This window comes from Hermetia illucens, chromosome 6 (genome assembly GCF_905115235.1).
Source record: "Hermetia illucens chromosome 6, iHerIll2.2.curated.20191125, whole genome shotgun sequence".
NCBI lineage: Eukaryota > Metazoa > Arthropoda > Insecta > Diptera > Stratiomyidae > Hermetia > Hermetia illucens.
Genome location: NC_051854.1, coordinates 79025258 through 79044311, shown reverse-complemented (window position 1 = coordinate 79044311; position 19054 = coordinate 79025258). Strand labels below are relative to the sequence as shown.

General features: G+C 41.7%; 1 protein-coding gene across 1 annotated transcript in view; it reads left to right on the top strand.

Annotated features, from left to right (window-relative positions):
• LOC119659173 (transforming growth factor-beta-induced protein ig-h3) overlaps positions 1-16616 on the top strand; it is a 46154-nt gene extending 29538 nt beyond the window's left edge. Inside the window, exons 4-8 of the mRNA XM_038067129.1 lie at positions 8401-8589; positions 8669-8936; positions 9063-9567; positions 15156-15865; positions 15928-16616. Of these exons, the coding sequence (XP_037923057.1) occupies positions 8401-8589; positions 8669-8936; positions 9063-9567; positions 15156-15865; positions 15928-16398 (2143 nt within the window). The 3' untranslated portion in view covers positions 16399-16616. The remainder of the gene's footprint in view (positions 1-8400; positions 8590-8668; positions 8937-9062; positions 9568-15155; positions 15866-15927) is intronic.
• The last annotated feature ends 2438 nt before the right edge of the window (positions 16617-19054 follow it).

The window sequence follows — 19054 nt, the reverse complement described above, 5'->3', positions numbered from 1 at the left end:
CAAAAACCAATAATGTTTGTTGGTTCAACTCATTCACACTTGCCGATGTTGACTTCCAAGTCAACAGATTCTACTTGCAAATATTCTTGGGGAAACCACCTGGTTTAAATGAAACTTATGTGTCGAACAAACATGGGTGAAAATTCTGAATTAATGGCAAAAAATATATACACCACAAAATTTCATTGGCGCTCCTTGGTATGCGGGAGTACACAATTCAGACTGTATCTTTTGATACTCGACTGAACACAGCAAACTGTTAACTAATAGCACCCTGAAAATCGTCTTTGTGGAAACATCAATGAAGATTTTATAAAGAAATTGCCTCCGGTGATCATAAGAGCATATCACCAGAACTAATTTTGTCGAGCTATTCCGCATTTTCCATGTTAGATGAAGAGAAATTCAATTATGTATGTATGTCGTCTGCTTTCTGCACGCTGGCATTCATAATTAACTACTTGATGCAATCTACTCACATCGAATAACTACGCTGGGTTCATGGTTACGGAACATGGATGCACAACAAAGCCTGCAATTCTTATTGTTCGGAGCCACTATATGAAGTTGTTAATATAATACTATCTGTCCTGGACTATGATGTGGTTTTCTTCGCCCTACATTGTCACCGTTTCATGGGTTCACCAATCTTTATCTGAATTTGTTGAATTTATTGCGCCATTGTTTAGTCGTCGGAGCTGTTGAACTTATGTTTGATTTTGGAAGCAGACTATTTTTTCTAGCCAAGTGTATTAAAGTTATAAAACGATTGGGAAAATACCGGAAAATCATGAAAATTTCTAATCATTTTTGCTAAGTGGCTTTTATTCATACGTAATATACCCGGTTGATCACTAAGTTTTGCTGTTCGACAAGATAAACATAATTTTATGGTTTGAAATACACTTTATTATTCAGTATAGTCTCCGTGAACATAAATACACTTGTTCCAATGCGATTCCAATTTATGAATTCCATCCCTGAAGTGAAAATCTGGAAGGGCTGAAAAATACGCTTCCACAGCTGCTATGAACTCATCATTTGATGAAAAACGCTTTCCACGCATGAATTTTTTAGGTCTGGTAACAGATGGAAGTCGCTAGGGATCAAACCTGGTGAATACAGTGGATGCTCCAACAATTCGAAGTTGAATTCATGGATTTTATCCATTGTTAAAATGCTCTTGTGACGCAGCGCACTGCCCTGATGAAAAGGGATTTTTTTCTTCTGCAAACCTAGTCTTTTTTCACGAATTTTTTCCTTCAGTTGATTTAAAAGGTTACCAGTTTGCAAGTAATCCACAAACCAAATTCCTTTCGCATCCCAAAAAACTGAAGGTAGCACCTTGTTGGCCGACTTCTGGACACGAACTCGTTTCGGAGCCGAAGAACCAGGTTCATTCCACTCTTTGCCTCTTGTTTTGATTCAGGATTATGGTGATAGACCCAAGTCTCATCCGTAGTGGTGCATCAACCCACAAAATCGACTGCATCCTTTCCAAAACGCTCTAAATGTTTCTGAGAAAGTCGCATTCGAATATGTTTTTGTTCCATTGTTAGCGAATGTGGCAGCCATTGTGCACAAAGCGTTCTGAAACCCAATACTTCAGTCAAAATATTGTTTACACTGCCCAATGAGATGCCTAGGGCTTCTGCTAAATTTATTTCAGTCACTCCACGATTTTTCAATACGATATCCGATATCTGGTGTTGTTATTGCTTTAGACGTCCTTGACGTGGATCGCCTTCAAGGCTTGTACGACCACGTTTAATTTCAGCCACCCTACTTTCTACTGTGCTAATCGAAGGCGAAGAGTCCTTATGCACTTTCAATACACGTTCATAAATTTCCTTTGCTTTTAAACCTCGCAAAATAAAAATTCATTAACTCACGATAATTTTGTTGCATTGTAAAAAAATACTGGGGCCAGTCGATACTAAATGGTTTGTAAACGAAGAATGAATTGACAGATTGGAATGAAACTTCGTATACGCTCATATAAAGAGTGTACCAACGTAACAAAAATTAGGCTAGTAGTAACGCCTTCTCTTATCGAACCGCAAAACTTATTGAACAACCTAGTAAAAGTCCCGATAATCTTTGCAATTATTGCTGAGCGTCTGTATGATAACTAATAATAAAGAGATAATAAAAGAGAGGGGAAAAAAAGGGTGATTCCCTCAGGGCCGGATATTTTTTCGGGGGCCTTGATTTTTAGTAGATTTTCTCTGGACAGTCCTGGTGTTATGTCACCTACCGTTATTAAGTTCCATTTCTATCTCTATGCAGGACGTGATTTATTAAATCCCACGTAACTTTCGTAAAGCCACCTGAACTTTCCTTTACCTTCGAGTGTGTTTTAGAAATACCCAGATGATCCTTATTAAAACAGGTTTGCTCAAGCTGCCTACGTTAACCTCTGCAAAATTTTAAACAAATAGTCTGAAGCATTAAACTCTAACATACGTGGCAACTTGTCAGTTGTCAGGAGTTTCTGTAACTTTTTAGCCCAGATCTTCCAGCCAAGGAGTAAGATATATATTGCTATGGGTGGACTTGAGGTTCTTTTGGGGACTTATTTACATATACAACGCGTTTTCAAATTCCCTTGACTCACCATTGATTTCGCTTTAGGATTTCATGCTAAAGGGGATTTGCCCTGACCTACTGAGAAAATCCCCCAAGTCAGGAGGAAATTACTCCTATTTTCCCCTCCCCTCTCGGTGGCGCTGCCCGCAACTTGTTTATCATTGAGCAGAAGTGTTTAGCGGCCGCCCTTTTATCCACATTCGAGTCTGATAAGAAGCTTTGGCAAATCTACCTTCGTTGACCTTTCTAAAGTTTCAAGTACATACACTAAACGTGCCAGAGTTCTGAGCTTAGTTCTAAATAGTCCCGAAAGGCCTTATGTTGATAGCCGTTGGATATTCGCATATATGTGAGTGCTACCAAGATCTCTGGTGCAAAGATCCAGGTGAGAAATAGTTTCCTCATAATTAGATCGTCAAAATTGCGAAGCGTTACCGAGATTCAGGACGTGCTTGACTACTACGAGATTCTTTAGATTGTCTTTCAACAAGGATCCGTGCTTCTTCTGTATTTTGAAATTAACCTTCGAAACACTGCAGACCACCCTCTCAAAGCAGCTAAAGCCATGTCGCCAAACAATTATGTCCTTCGGGCAAGGTCAGAGAGAAAAAAATCGGATTTGGAGTAAAAACTATGAACTAAAATTATTGAACCAACAACCTAATTTTGCCAATAACCCCTTGCCCCCCCCCCCCCCCCCTCTCGATGGGCCTATTAACAAATAATATTTTCGATTTTTAGTTCTTGTTTTTTGAGAAGCTGCTAAGTTTTCTTTCTGATAACGCGGCCGAATACCGATTTATGTTCTCCAAGTTTAACAAATTTATGACATTGTCAACCTCGTATCGTTTTTTTTTGTCCAGGGAACAGTCCTGGTTTCTTACCTCAAGAATCAAGTGGACTGTATGTAGGCATATTACAGTTTTCATGGCCCAAGTGCTTCCTTGTATCATAGAACTTGGCACCGCTTTTTACGGCAGAATAATAGAATAAATGAACGACACATAGCTGATTGTAATTTTTTAATCCACATCCTAAGATCCTTGGACCCATCTCAAAATTCTTGGCGTTCACAGTTGAACAAACAGTTAAGGCTAACTTACCTGTGAGAACTTCTTGATTTTTGACGTTGTTGCAAACATTCAAGCAATAAATGCATCATCAAATGAGAAATTAAGTATCAGGCTTCTCCTTTTACAAAGTTTACAAAGTAGCAGCTCTTATCCTGCTTTCCATTAGAGTTTCAGTATGGATCCTTAAGCTCATGCATATCCTAATCAAATCGCAAGTTCAGTTAGGTAGAACCCCATGAAATGAAAACATTTTCATCCCTTCACACACACACACACACATACATATAAAAGTGCTCCTGGTGACCATCCGAACCGACCAAGGTTAACTAAGAGCGGAGATCTCTCTCAAAACCTAAAAAAGTAGCGAAATTAACGAAGAATGACTAATGCAGCTCCACTGAAGTATTCCATCACATGCATTTGCACGCCTTCATGCTAATCAGGCTTGGGAATGTTGCAGAGGAGGTCCTTTTTTGGACTAAATAAGCTCCTCCCACGTTATTATCAAATTTTTCGTGTATCCATCGATACGATGTGGGGACCGCACCGGATCCTGAAACATAAAAAGGTATATGACACGAAGTTAAAACGCAATAGATGCAAAGCTGGTACTGACAAAATAAAAAAGATACCGGCTCGACCACACGCATGAAGCCGGAGAACTCAAGACTCAAATGCCGCGATCGAGAGGGAAGATTCTCCACCAATCACAGTTTCAGTCGATGCCTCCTCTACCTCAGATTTTCAGGTGGCGCGGATTTTTGGGGGTACCTAACTTTCGTTGATGTCCTCATGCCATAAAAATGGAGGGTGCCGCTTTATTGAGCCGCACATAAGTTAGGTGAATAACTAAGTGTTTCATGAATTATAGATAGATCAGGCATGCAATGGCGCATTTTCGTCTACAATTCTTCAAACAAAATAATCGAGCCTATGTTTTTAAAAACAACGAGCAAAGGAAATTAACGTTTGGGAGTGAAGATGTTTTAAAAAGGAAACTAAACATGAGTTGAAGGTCTCCGCAACAACCGGTATCCGGTCTAGGCCTGACTTAATAAGGAACTCCAGACATCCCGGTTTTGCGCCGAGGTCCACTAATTCGATATCCCTAAAAGCTGTCTGGCGTCCTGACCCACGCCATCGCTCCATCTTAGGCAGGGTCTGCCTCGTCTTCTTTTCCTACCATAGATATTGCCCTTATAGACTTTCCGGGCTGGATCATCATCATCCATACGGATTAAGTGACCCGCCCACCGTAACCTATTGAGCCGGATTTTATCCACAACCGGACGGTCATGGTATCGCTCATAGATTTCGTCATTGTGTAGGCTACGGAATCGTCCATTCTCATGTAAGGGGCCAAAAATTCTTCGGAGGATTCTTCTCTCGAACGTGGCCAAGAGTTCGCAATTATTCTTGCTAAGAACCCAAGTCTCTGAGGAATACATGAGGACTGGCAAGATCATAGTCTTGTACAGTGAGAGCTTTGACCCTATGGTGAGACGTTTCGAGCGGAACAGTCTTTGTAAGCTGAAATAGGCTTTGTTGGCTGACAACAACCGTGCGCGGATTTCATCATCGTATCTGTTATCGGTTGTAATTTTCGACCCTAGATAGGAGAAATTGTGAACGATCTCAAAGTTGTATTCTCCTATCCTTATTCTTCTTCGTATTTGTGTTTGACCAGCGCGGTTTGATGTTGTTGGTTGATTCGTCTTCGGCGCTGACGTTGCCACCATATATTTTGTCCTGCCTTCATTGATGTGCAGCCCAAGATCTCTCGCCAACTGCCGCCTGCTCGATCTGGATGAAGGCAGTTTGTACGTCTCGGGTGGTTCTTCCCATGATGTCGATATCGTCAGCATAGGCCAGTAGTTGGGTGGACTTGAAGAAGATCGTACCTCTTGCATTTACCTCAGCATCACGGATCACTTTCTCGAGGGCCAGGTTAAAGAGGACGCATGATAGCGCATCCCCTTGTCGTAGACCGTTGTTGATGTCGAATGGTCTTGAGAGTGATCCTGCTGCTTTTATCTGGCCTCGCACATTGGTCAGGGTTAGCCTAGTCAGTCTTATTAATTTCGTCGGGACACCGAATTCTCTCATGGCCGTGTACAGTTTTACCCTGGCTATGCTATCATAGGCGGCTTTAAAGTCGATGAACAGATGGTGCAACTGCTGTCCATATTCCAAAAGTTTTTCCATCGCTTGCTGCACAGAGAAAATCTGATCAACGTGATACCTCTATAATTGCTGCACTGTGTGATATCTCCCTTTTTATGTATGAGACAGATAATGCCTCGTTGCCCATATTTAACCAATTCGGCTGTAATTCCATCCATTTTTAAATCTTGCTTCAAAATAAATGTAACCTTTTAGATAGTCCAACCCTAGGTAATTTTCTGCGGGTCATAATCCTTTCATTGCTGGTCGTAGCAAGTCAAGCCAACGCAGCTGTTGGAAATTGATTCAATTTCTCATCTGAATCTGAGTCAGAATTACTATCCTGTCGACTAGTAATTACCCACGCCGTTGAAAATAACATAGACGATATGGATGCGTTGCATTTATTATTGATAAGTTTAAAGGTCGAGGTGTAGGGAGAACCGAGAATGGATCAACAAGGTGGGCTTATCTCAAGGACAATTTGCATTGCCGCAATGGTTCTTTTTGTAGATGCTCTTTTACAGGAGAAGTTAAACACTCGTGCTCCTTCATTCGGAGGGTGGAGTGTGCAATGTTAATTTTTTTTTTTCCTTTTTATAAAAATAAGTCAAATTTGATTAGTACTTTCTAAGTACTGAAAACGTGAAATTTTTCGAAACACACACGATCAACAACAATTTTCAAGATATTTAAAAACGGTTTTTCACTAGACCACCCTACACGTCTAAGTTTTAAAACTTGTTTCAAAAAGTCACCATCAAATACAAGCAAAATTAGGGGGGAATCCAACGAAAACGACAAAAAATAAATTGGATATCGCTTGGTCATGCGAAAACAGAAAAAAATACAAATTTTACAATCTGGAGTTCAATTTCTCTACGAAAAACGTTGTGGAGAAATAAGTTTCAAGTACGGTTTTCCCGGCCAACGCTTCTTTTCCGCTTTCCAAAAAAAGCTCCTTGAAATCGCAGGCTAATAACCAGAGACCACCACCGGCAGTATTTTTCTCGAAGAATAATCTGGAATGTTCATTTCAGTTTCAGCAATAAAAATTCTAGGCGACATATGTGTTGAGCTGTTTCGCAGCAATACTTAAATATATAAATGCTTCGTAATTACCTGAGATGACTCGCTAGGTAAAATATGATATGTTTGCATTTGCATGGATATGTATATGGTCGGGCGATGCAATTTATAGAGAGAATGATAAATGAAAAGGTTGATCATCATCATTTTTCATATTTGAGGATCTAAATGAATAAAGTTTAAATAGGTTTAGGGTTTCGGCGAATTAAGGGGTTTTGTGATATTATAAATATTTCAAAAAGGAATTGAAGCCACTATTTATAAGACGTTAATATTTTTGCATGACGTGAAGTCGGAATGGGAATTAGGAATGCGAAAAAAGAATAATGGAGATGTAATAGTAAGCAAAATGTCACATACCAGCAAATGAATCTTACGTCAACTCGGAGTAGGAAAAAGGTGAACCAAAATGGTCCGCCTACCACGAAACCACGCATGCATAGTGGTTCCCATTACCCTTGTAGTTTAATTATTCCCTCGCTTTATGGTCGCTGTCACTACAACGGTCATGCGTGGTATAGAAACAGCCGACCTGATCTAAGCGAAACATGGCTTTATTTTCAACTCAGTTGATTTGATTTGATAATATTATATTCTAGGTGAAATTACAATTTTTGATTTAGATGAAGCTATTTTTAAGGCACGGCAAACTATGGACGTCCTAGTTCCTCATGACGGAGTCCTGAAAGTTCTTAACGTTCTTTAGGAAGTATCAGATTTCGAGGCAAAATATTCACATTGGCCCCTTGTGGATTCATACCCACCTAAGTAGAGCTTCAATACGCCAACAACCATCAACTAGCTTAGGATGTAGACAGGGTGCTGGTCACTCATGTTTTTCGCTTCGTATTGGGTTGAAGCGTTACTAAAAATGCAAATTCGTTAATGTAACTCTTTGAATCGAAATCAAACTAAACTTTTATCCTAGTTTGCTTTGATAGCTTAGGCCTGAACAACATGGTTTTCGCTCTGATTATAATTCGCAGCATCAATGTTGTGCACATAAGGAAGCAGACAACACATTTTAACCACTTTCCGTCACGCTGTTCCCAGGGCAGAGGAGAAGCAGCGTATAATGAGTTGCCTCCGCCCTGGACGAAACCATCAGACGTCCTTTCTACTTTAGTGTAGCCCACAGCAAACCTTTTAAAAAACGTTACAGCGTGGACTGTCCAGTTCACCAGGAATACGACTTCAGAGATCTTCGATATCTTTTATGGAATAAAGAGGTATCCTTGTAATCATGTAAATTGGTTAACTACTGAACTCTGCTTCTTGAGTACCTCAATTAAATGATAGTACCATCCTTAAAAAAATCGCATCAGAATGAGTGACAACATATATCATAATGAGTTGATATGTTTCAAAGGCTGTCTTACTGAACACACTAACATATACATTCTATAGAAAATATACGTTTTTTACTTCTTGATATTTATCTTGCTCCGTGAGTGATGCTAAATGTAATTATTCCTACTACTTCCAGTCCCAACGTATGCACAGAACGCAAAGAAGACATCGAAGACGACAAGGATACCGAAATCGAAGGAGTTGAAGACGTAGCTGGAACCGGCGATGCTGAAGTGATCAGGAAACCTTCCCCAATATTTGGTGGACTATTATTCAGCGTCAATTCTTGCACAGAGAAACCGCATAAGCATGTTTGCAAACAAGTGTAAGTACTTAGGAACCAATTCCTCAAACATACCCAAAGAAGTAAGCTTCCATACTAAATCCTATTTCCTTCTTTCTAGTGTTAGCAAGAACGGCGCAAAGAAGACAATGACCGTAACTCACCAATGCTGTCACGGCTACGGACGCGCCCCAAATGCTGATGTTACTGCTCCCTGCGAGAAAATTGATTTGAAATCAATTGTTCTCACAGCTGAAGAAATGGGTGCCAAAGAGTTTATCAAAACCGCTCGAAACAATGGACTCGAAGAGAAACTTCTATCTAATATCACTTTATTCTTGCCAACAGATCAGGCATTTACTGAATTCTCTGAGCAGATGTTTGAGAATGTAAGTTAATAGATTGATTCCAGTAGTGTTAGGCTTAGCTACTTGTGCTATCTTTTTGGAGTTGATACTACTCGATACAGTAGCTACTTTATACCTATATATTTAATGTATAAATAATTGTCCTAGAACCTCGTTGTCCTGCCATTGAGACGCACACGACGTGCTGCCGATTCATCTGGAATTACAACTAAAGATTTGGCCCTTTATCACATGGTCGACGGTTGGGTGAATATCCAGGATGTGAAGAACGAGGAACTTCTTCAGACGAACTTTGATAACGCCACAATCCGCATCAACATTTTCCCACGACCTCCAAATAGCAAACACTATGAGTATCCATTCCGATACACTGCAAACTGTGCCCCAATAGTGAAAGCCAATAGGGTCACTACGAATGGAATTGTACATGTTGTGGACAAGGTGCTTTCTCCTGTTACAATGAACGTGATGGACATCATTAGATCACGAAGTGATATGGCTGTTCTGAGGACCATCCTTGAGAAGACAAAAATGAACGAATTGTTGGAAGGTGATAAGCCAGTAACGATTTTCGCTCCTACAGATAAGGCCTTTGAGAAGTTGGATATGCATTTGCGTAGGACATTGAAGGAAGGACGTGGCTGTGCAACAAGTAAGTTGATTTAATCTTTTTTCTTATATTTAATTTGTTTATTTTTAAGAGGATAATGTATAATTGTTAAGTGTTATTCAGTATTGATGCATTTGGCATATACCCGTTTGAAGTAAGCAGGAAGATTATTGCCGTGCTTTTAGATTAGGCTGGACACTTGTTTAAGCAGCTCAACAGTGATCTATTCCCTATTTGAAAAATTACACATATTTTGCAGGCTCAAATTCCATTTGATGAAAATGTTCCTTGACCAATTGCTATCGATCGGAACAAGTGACAAAGCGAAGGAGTGATAATTAGTAAATATGGCCGCATAGTACACCCCACCTAAGTCTATTTGGGTACGTTTATATTATACATATGGTTAAATCACTTTGCAGGCAATAGCAGCCGCTTTTCCTTCAAACCGCAACTGAAACATCAATTTTAGTCGAGGGTAAACTTCCCTAATGATTTCATTTAAGTCGAGCAGATGATCCTCATAAATGACTCCCAGCTGACCCCCTCAACATAGTGCAGAAGCTTCAAATCACTAATAACGTTGCATATACTATATATGGTTGTCATTTAGTCCTTCGTGGGGTATAGCACCTCAACAACACCTACGCGTCATCAATCGCAATTACGTGAAATGCACTTCAGCTCTCGTCACGACTTCCCGAGACGCCCGCACTCCTTCTCTGCTCTTTTGCCCCATTTTGCCCTTGAGACGACCCACTTGTCGGCCATCTTGGAAAAGTCGATTTCACTACATGGCGTAGCTAGCAATGCAATTGTCGCCCCTCCATAATGTGTCAATTATCCACTGCCATTTCCGCCTTCCGATCACAGTTCGCAACAGTGACAGGACTCTGCGCTGACCAAGTTCTTCGGTCTAACTTTACTTCCCTCTCTTCCCAAATCCAGAGCCATTTAGCTAAAATCCATGACCCGGTGATAAACTAAACATATGTCATCAGCATAGTCAAAATGTTTGAGGAAAGCTGTCACCATCCACTAAACCCCTCCACGTTCCCCGGACCAGCCAGCGTGAAGAACGTCATTGATAACCAGAAGAAATAATATCGGTGACTAGATACAACCCTGGTGGACTCCGATTTCGACCTCAAAACCTCAAAAATTTTACCTCGGTGCAGCAAGTGACATTTGGGGCCATTATATGTCGCCTTGATAATAGCTATTAGTTTTTCCGGAGTTCACGTAGAGCACGCCAGATGCGGTCTCTGTTTACGCTATCGAAAGTGTTTTCAAAATCGATGAAGAGCAGGCAACGTGGAGATTTAAACTCCACGCACTGTTCCAAAATGATCCGTAAGGTATTGATGTGGTCAATGCAGGAGGATCCAGAGCGGAAACCAGCCTGTTGCTTTTCGACCAACCTTTCGATATGTTCTTTAAGGAGTTCCAGGAGTAGCGGTATGGAGCATGCAGATAACCTTCCAATAATCACACTCAGAGCGGCAGATTTTTTTTGGAATCTTAACGATCATCCCCCCTTTCCATTCTGTGGAAAAGTCTCGGATTTCTAAAATTTCCTCACGAGTGGAACTAGCGGATCTGCGGTACTTGCGGGTACAATGTAATTGTCGCAATGATACATCACTCTGCGGGGAGACCGTCAAGTTCAGTCGCGTTTAAATGGGGAACAGTGGCTGAGCTTGTATTAATGCAAGTCTGTACTTATTCCAAGATTGTATTATGTAATATATTGGATTTGTTCGCGTCTGAATCCAAGACCATGTTAGGAGCCTAGATTATTCACGTCGGTAGAAAAGTATGAGTCGACTTTCATTGACTATGCTCTTCCATCATCATTCAACTCAGTAATTGCTTGTACCTCAATGCAAATACACATAAATCTTTCGACGTCGATACGCGAAGCCATGCTGCTGTGGCATCGATAATAATAATAATAATCGCTGGCGCAACAATTCAACTGGATTTCGATTGGTAAGTGTTAGACCTCTTCATTCAAGACCGTCACGGTTCATTACAGAATTACAGTAGCTTATAGGAGGCAATGTGGTCATCATTGCGCTCACCCGAGATTATTATCCTAATTTGACTCAGGTACTCATTCACAAATCACAATACAAATTCAACTGTCACCAGGAAGATTTGAACTGTGACCATCCGTACGATAGCCTTGTGCTCTAATCACTCAGCTATCCGGACACAGCGCATCGAGAATAAGCGAGAGAAAAAGCGCCTATCCTAACCCGGTCCCTCTTAGCTCCACAACGGGATGTTCTTCAAATCGATAGCGTGCACAGAGGAAAATGAACCCATAAATCTACCCAGTACAATCGCGTAGCTCCTTCGTTCGGGTCAACTCGGCTCCTTGCCCATTCGGACTTGATGTACTCATTGATTTTGACATTCTATGTCTAATAATATTGAAGACTAAAAGTTGCAACCATTTCGGATTCCTGTCGTGAATGTGCTAAGCGAGTTATAATTTTGCTGAAACCTCACAGATATTTTTCGAGCGAGGTCCAGTGCACGACCCGAAATTGGATTTTAAGTGTCCTTTTATCTGTGACCGCTGTTATTGACCCCGGATGGACAATTACACTAATACCGACTTTCGTTGTTTTCGCCTTCTTTTCGGTAACATAGTTCTAAGAATTTAAGATTTGCAGCAATTAATCAGAAGAGGGCGTAAGTCTTTTGTGAAAAGCGAGGGTGTCATGAGCGTAGGATCACATGACATATGGTCACCATTTACTTCTTACTGGAGCATAGCTTGTCAACCACCCCTACGAGTCATCCTTCGTTGAGGCTGTTCTGCGCCATATGTCCCTGGTGCGGCCCACCCATCGGCCATCTTCGGATAGTGGCGTAGCGTTCAGGGTTGTCGTTCTTCCCTAATATGTAACCTATCTGCTACCGTTTCCGCCTTCTCATCCGTGGGTAACTGGCCTGCTAGCCGAAAATATCCTTTGCTCGAAATGATATCAAGCCACCAGGCAGCGAAAACGGATCTAGAGCTGTTAATACGTCCAGCAATAATGCCTAGGAAGCTGAGTCAGTCAAACTACAAACCTTGATTTTGTAGGTGTTTATCTTCAGTTCGACTCTACTTGCCTCACTTTCCAAATGCAAAACCATTTCGCCAAGTTCGATGGCCTCCAGATGGTATCAGCGTAGTCCAAGTGGTTGAGAAAAGATGTCATAGTGCATTGAACTCCTCTTCGTCATCCGGATAAAGCAACATGAAGAACGTCAACTACAACAAGAAGAAAGACCATCGTTGACAAGATACAACCCTGGCGGACTCCGTTTTAGACCTCAAATTGCTCTAAGATTTTACCTCGATGCAGAACGTGACATTTTGTGCCATCATATATCGCTCTGATAACAAATACTACTTTCCTCAGAATGCCCCTCTTACGTAAAACACTCTACTTGCACATGTCGATAGCTTTCTCGAAATCGGTGAAGAGCACTCTGCGAATTTTTGCACAGTCCACAGGGTGTTGATGTGATCATCGCGGAAGGATCCGAAGCGAAAACAAGCCTGATCTCTGTCGATCAGGCTTTTAATGTGTTCCTTGATACATTCCAGGACTATATAAGCTATTATCGTTGCAACAGCAGAGAGCTTGCAAATATGGATGGCTTTCATCCCCGTCTTCCACTCAACCTGAAAGGTCTGCAAAAATTGCAGATACAGCGATGAATAACTCTGCGAGAAGATCGTGAAGCCTATCGGTTTTATTCCGTTTGAGTGCATTGATGAGCGAGATGATGTCTCTTCTATTTGGAGGAACAGTCTGTATCCGCATATTACGGTGGCTAGCCATTTTATCGGCAAGAGGCGGAAATTCACCAGATGTGTTCTGGTTAAGGACTGTGCTGAAGTGTTCCTTCCACCTCATCAACTGCTAGCCATCGTCAATTGGCAGTCGACCGATAATGTTCTTCACAGGACCATTGAAAGAATGGCGATCACATGCAAGTTCTTTGTCCTGCGTAGCGCCTGAGAGAAGAGCATCTTTGATGACAGGTCAATAGTCACCAATATTATCAGGCGAGCTGTTCAAGCTATCTGCTGTCTGATCAGTAAGACAAGCCCGATCACATGCTCGAGTTAGGTGTTCTCGGAGCGTCCGCTACCACTTGGCTTTCTAGAATATAAAAACGCAGTGCCGGAAGACTGAGTGGAATACTCTCCAGAGTCGCACAATTTCGGTTCGCTTAGCCTCAGAATCTCCAGATTATGACGCTGGAATTTGCGCTTGAGTTGGAAATGCGAGAGGACCCTCGATACCGTTGTTGAGGAGGGTGCGCACATTTCAGGGACCAGTCTTTAACAATTTCCGATAGCTAGAGGTCGTAGGCGTGAGACCAGTCTCTATTCGAGGTGTTGTTAACTTTTCGTTAGCAGTAAAGTTTCGAAATCAGCAGGTTGCAAACCCATAGATGTCTGTACCTTTTAGGGGTCTTTTACGACATGCAGGGAAGACTTTGAGTGTTTTCCTAAATCCCAACTCATTGCGCGATGAGTGGAGGATTTTCTCTAAACGTAAATTACAATATATGCAGAGGCATGAGACGCTCTTTCAAAAACGAAATAGTAGGAACATTTGGTGGGAATTCACAATAAGTGGTAGCAGAGTTGTGATAAGTGGTATAGTCGAAAGAACAGTTTATATGGACCAACAGCTTCAACTTCGGTCTCTGGTGGTTACTTTTGTTTCGGCCATACTCCAGCTGGTTCCATCATTCCGGGAGCACGTCCCGTTTTGCTTCAACATTTCCTACATTTAAATAAACAACTCGGGGACTTCTGTCATGGAATGGATTTCCTCATATTATTATATATTGAAACTATATTCTAAGCGACGATGAAATAAAGTTTGACTATATTGCACTACATGACGCACAACGATGCAGGAGGAGTGCAGGCTTCTCAAAAGATCGTGGGAGCGACTGAAGCACACTGCCAGGGATCGACAGCGATTGAACATAGGTGGTTTACGGCGTGCGATATTCGTAATGAGTCTGGGTGGTTATAGTTGATTAAAACAGCATCTCGAGTTAATTTTTATTATTTGTAAGGCCAAAGCTTACCTTGTGTTCGTCCTACTGTATTTAGGTTTTTCAATAAGGTGGAGCTTTGTTTTCATAGTTGACAAGTTTACTCAGGATAGTTTTCTAAACAACTCGTAAAATGCAGGTTCATTATAACTATTTTCACTTTTCTACGATAGTAGAAAACTTGATACACATTACAGTTAAAATGTAAACCTAGAATACTAGTCGCAAGCCCTGCGAAAAGGGTGATAGCCCGGGATTTTTTGGGGCCCGAAATATAATAGTGGCTCAATTTGGGAGAAAGGGGTACATAACTTTTCACCTCAGGCCCGGGATTTCTGAATCATTTCGCCTGAACTACATATAAAGCTAAATAAGGTTTCAAATAAATAAATTGAATTTGGCTCTGGTTAATGTAGTATTTTCAAGATAAGGCCCTTCCAATTTTTATCATCAAATGCAGTCAAATTTCGGAATTTTGGCTATTCAGTTACTTTTATTCGAACCATCGGATGATACGACAGTAATATCTTTTTTCTACTTTGCAGACATCCTCAAAAACCATATCTTGGACTTGACTTTCTGCTCTGTAGCAGCAGTAGCTGATGCCAAAACAACCGCTTATAACCTAATGGGTCAAGCGATGGTATTCGAACGCAGCAGAATGGACGACAAGAAACTTCAAGGAACAGAAGTTTCAGATCTTGCCGGAGTTCAGGATATCATTATCAATGGCGAAGCTAGGATTCTTGAAACCGATCTCATGGGCACAAACGGCGTAATCCACATTGTCGACACTATCATGCCTACTGACACTGCTTTGCCGGTTTCTTCCCTCTTAGAAAAGAAAAACCTCACCATCTTCAAGAAATTAATTGAAGCTTCAAATCTTCAAGATGAATACGATGATCTCAACAACGTTACATTCTTCGCCCCAAGCGACAGAGCATTGGAGGGAAGTAAATGGGCTAAGGAGCTGGAGCAAAATCCAGAAGGATTGAAAGGTAATGAAGAACTGAAAACTTTCCTGGGATATCACGTGGTAGAGCCGATGATCAAGACATGTGACCTGAGCGAAAAGATGATGCCAACACGTTCCGGTTTGCCACTCAGGGTCAACCTTTACTCCACACATGCATTGTTCAATAACGTCATGAACAGAGCAACAGTAAATTGCGCTCGATTGGTGCACTTTGATGACGAAAGCTGCGGATCAGTTTTACACCAAGTAGACAAAATCCTTGCACCACCAGAAAAGGTAAACACTTTAATAAATTATCCATGTTACGATAGCCTAATATTGCCTATCATCCTCTGCAGAATCTTCTCGAAATCCTCGAATCGAATCCCAACTATAGCATGTTCTACAAACTCATTCAAGATGCCAACCTAACACACCTTCTACGGAAAGAGGATGACAGTTTCACTCTTCTGGTACCCAAAAATGATGTATTCCTTGAAGTTGAAGACTATTTCAAGAACCTGCCGGAAAATCGAGCCGCACTAGAAGCTCTTGTCAAATCTCACATCGTAAACGACGTTATCTGCTGCGCAGGAATCATCCCTACCAATTGGCCATTCGTCCGAACTATCGAGACCATCAACAATAGGAAGTTACGATTGAGCCGGGATCGAAGACCAAAAATTGAGAATGCTGGAGTTACAAAATGTGATATTATTGGAAAGAACGGTATCATCCACGAGATCAATGATGTGATTGCCAACGTTGAACAGCAGCGACCACCTCAGAGTCATAATTTCCATGACATTGAAGATATCTTCTTTAAGTAGAATGTAGTTGTATGACCAGTTGTAATCCTTTTTTTAAATCGTAGTAATATTTATTTGAACGACGACGATGGAGTTATGACAAACACGAGTATATTTTCGATTGTTTGAGATTTATGTGTGGGTCTTCTTGATATGTTTATGGGCTTCCCAAAACTGATAAACCGAAAGTTGAATAAAGCCTAGAAGATACATCAAATAAATATAACATTGGAATTGAATCTTAGTTTTATTTCAAAATATTTATAAGACACAAATGTAATCAGAGACTATCCACTCAAGCGGTCTGAGCTGCACCCTGAAACGTAACCGTACGAGATTGACAAATTGCATTCGTCGATGTCCCTCCACTTAAGGTAAGTGTCCTGCAAAAGAGCCGGCTAAGCTTAACTAATGGGCTGTATATACTATTCTTCATCTTAGGCTGGGTGATATCGGGAGACTCTCAAATCACCACCACCAGTCGTGTTTTTGGTAGTCGACTACAATGCTTTGGTCAATCTTAGCAAGTGAGTTCTCATCAGCGCGAACTATGTGACCATACCATCGGAAACGCCTACCTCAATTTTTCCACGTTAGAGGCAATCCCATTTCAACCGTGAATGTCCTCATTTCGATGATGATCGCACTATAATGCAATGTTTTCGTCTCCGTTATCGCGAGGCGCCGTTCATTATCTTTAAAAGTCAGCCAGAACTCAGAATCAAGGACATGGTGGACGATACTACGATAAAAAACGAAATTCATTTGTCAAACGGCACTTTATCCAAATTGCGCGTTAAGATTTCATAGCTGAGTTCACCAGGGGTTAGGGTATGTGAATGCGGGCGGTTTTGCGCCGAGGTCCATTTGATATCCCTCAAAGTTGTTTGGCGTCCTGACCTACGCCATTGCTCCATCTCAGGTAGGGTCTGTCTCGTCTTCTTTTCCTTCCATTGCAGGCTCGGGTCGTTCTTCCCATTATGTCGATATCGTCAGCATAGGCCAGTAGTTGGGTGGATTTAAAGAGGATCGTACCTTTTGCATTTGATCACTTTCTTGAGGGCCAGGTGAAAGAGGACGCATGATAGGGCACCCCCTCCTCCAACAACGGTCTATGTTGACGTCGAATGGTCTTGAGAGTGATCCTACTGCTTTTATCTGACCTCGCACATTGGTCAGGGTGACCCTAGTCAGTCTTATCAATTTCGTCCGGATACCGAATTCTCTTATGACCGTGTACAGTTTTACCCTGGCTATTCTATCATAGGCGGCTTTAAAGTCGATGAAGAGATGGTGCAACTGTTGTCCATATTCCAACAGTTTTTCCATCGCTTGCCGCACAGAGAAAATCTGATCTGTTGCTGATTTGCCTGGAGTGAAGCCTCTTTGGTATGAGCCAATGAAGCTCTGGGTGTATGGGGGCTATCCGGCTTAGCAAGATAGCGGAGAATATCTTATAGATGGTATTCAGCAACGTGATACTTCTATAATTGCTGCACTGTGTTATATCTCCTTTTTTATATATGAGGCAAATAATGCCTCTTTGCCAATCGTCAGGCATTTGTTCGCTGTCCCACACTTTCAGAACAAGTTGAACCAGTTGGTGTAATTGGTCGCCTCCATATTTAACCAATTCGACTGTAACTTCATCGGCTCCTGGCGACTTGATTTTTAAGCCGATGAATTGCACAGACTGTTTCCTCTATACTTGGTGGTGGCAGTATTTGTCCGTCGTCTTCAGTTGGCGGGACCTACAACTCGACGATGTTCTGGTTGTTCAGTAGTTCATCAAAGTACTCAACCCATTGTACCAAGATGCCTACTCTGTTAGAAATCAGATTTCCCTCTTTGTCTCGGCAGGATGAGCATTGAGGTGTATAAGGCTTCATCCTGCTGACTTGTTGCTAAAACTTCCGCCTTCTGTGCCTGGTGCGGCTGCTCCCTGCGCTTTTCGAGTTCACAGACTTGTTGCTTCTTCTAGGCTTCCTTTTTCCGTCTGTGAAGTCGCTTCTCCGCTCGACGGAGTTCGTGATAAGTCTCCGCGCATGCCCGCGTTCTTTGGAAATCCAACATTACTCGGTATGCAGCATTCTTCCGTTCCATCGCTAACTTACATTCACCGTCAAACCTTTTGTAGCTGACGCCAAGTATGTTTGTGGCCATATCCGGGTTCTTCAGGTGGCTGTGAAGATCATTTGTTGGTGTTTCATCTCCATAACCTCTGTTGACTGCCGTTATTGCGGCATCCATTTCCCTTATAGGTGTCGCATTAACTCTCACCTGATTGTGAGAGAGAATTCTGGGTGGTGTTGTTATTCGAGCTCGGAGCACCATGCCAACGAGATTATGATCCAAGTCTATATCGGCCCCCCTATATGTTCTGACATCCATGAAGGCTGAGAGGTGGCGACGTTCGATCAACACGTGGTCAATTTGGTTGAAAGTGGTCCCATCTGGAGAGGCCCATGTATGTTTGTGGACCACTTTCCACGCAAACTAGGTACTTCTAAGAACCATTTCGTGTGACATTGCTGATTGAATAATCCGCAGTCCGTTATCATTTGTATTTTGGTGTAAGCTATGGGAGCCAACGTATCGCCTGAATACGGGCTCCTTCCCTACTTGCCTGTTAAATTCCTCAAGTATGATTTTGATATCATACTCATTCTACTGCCTC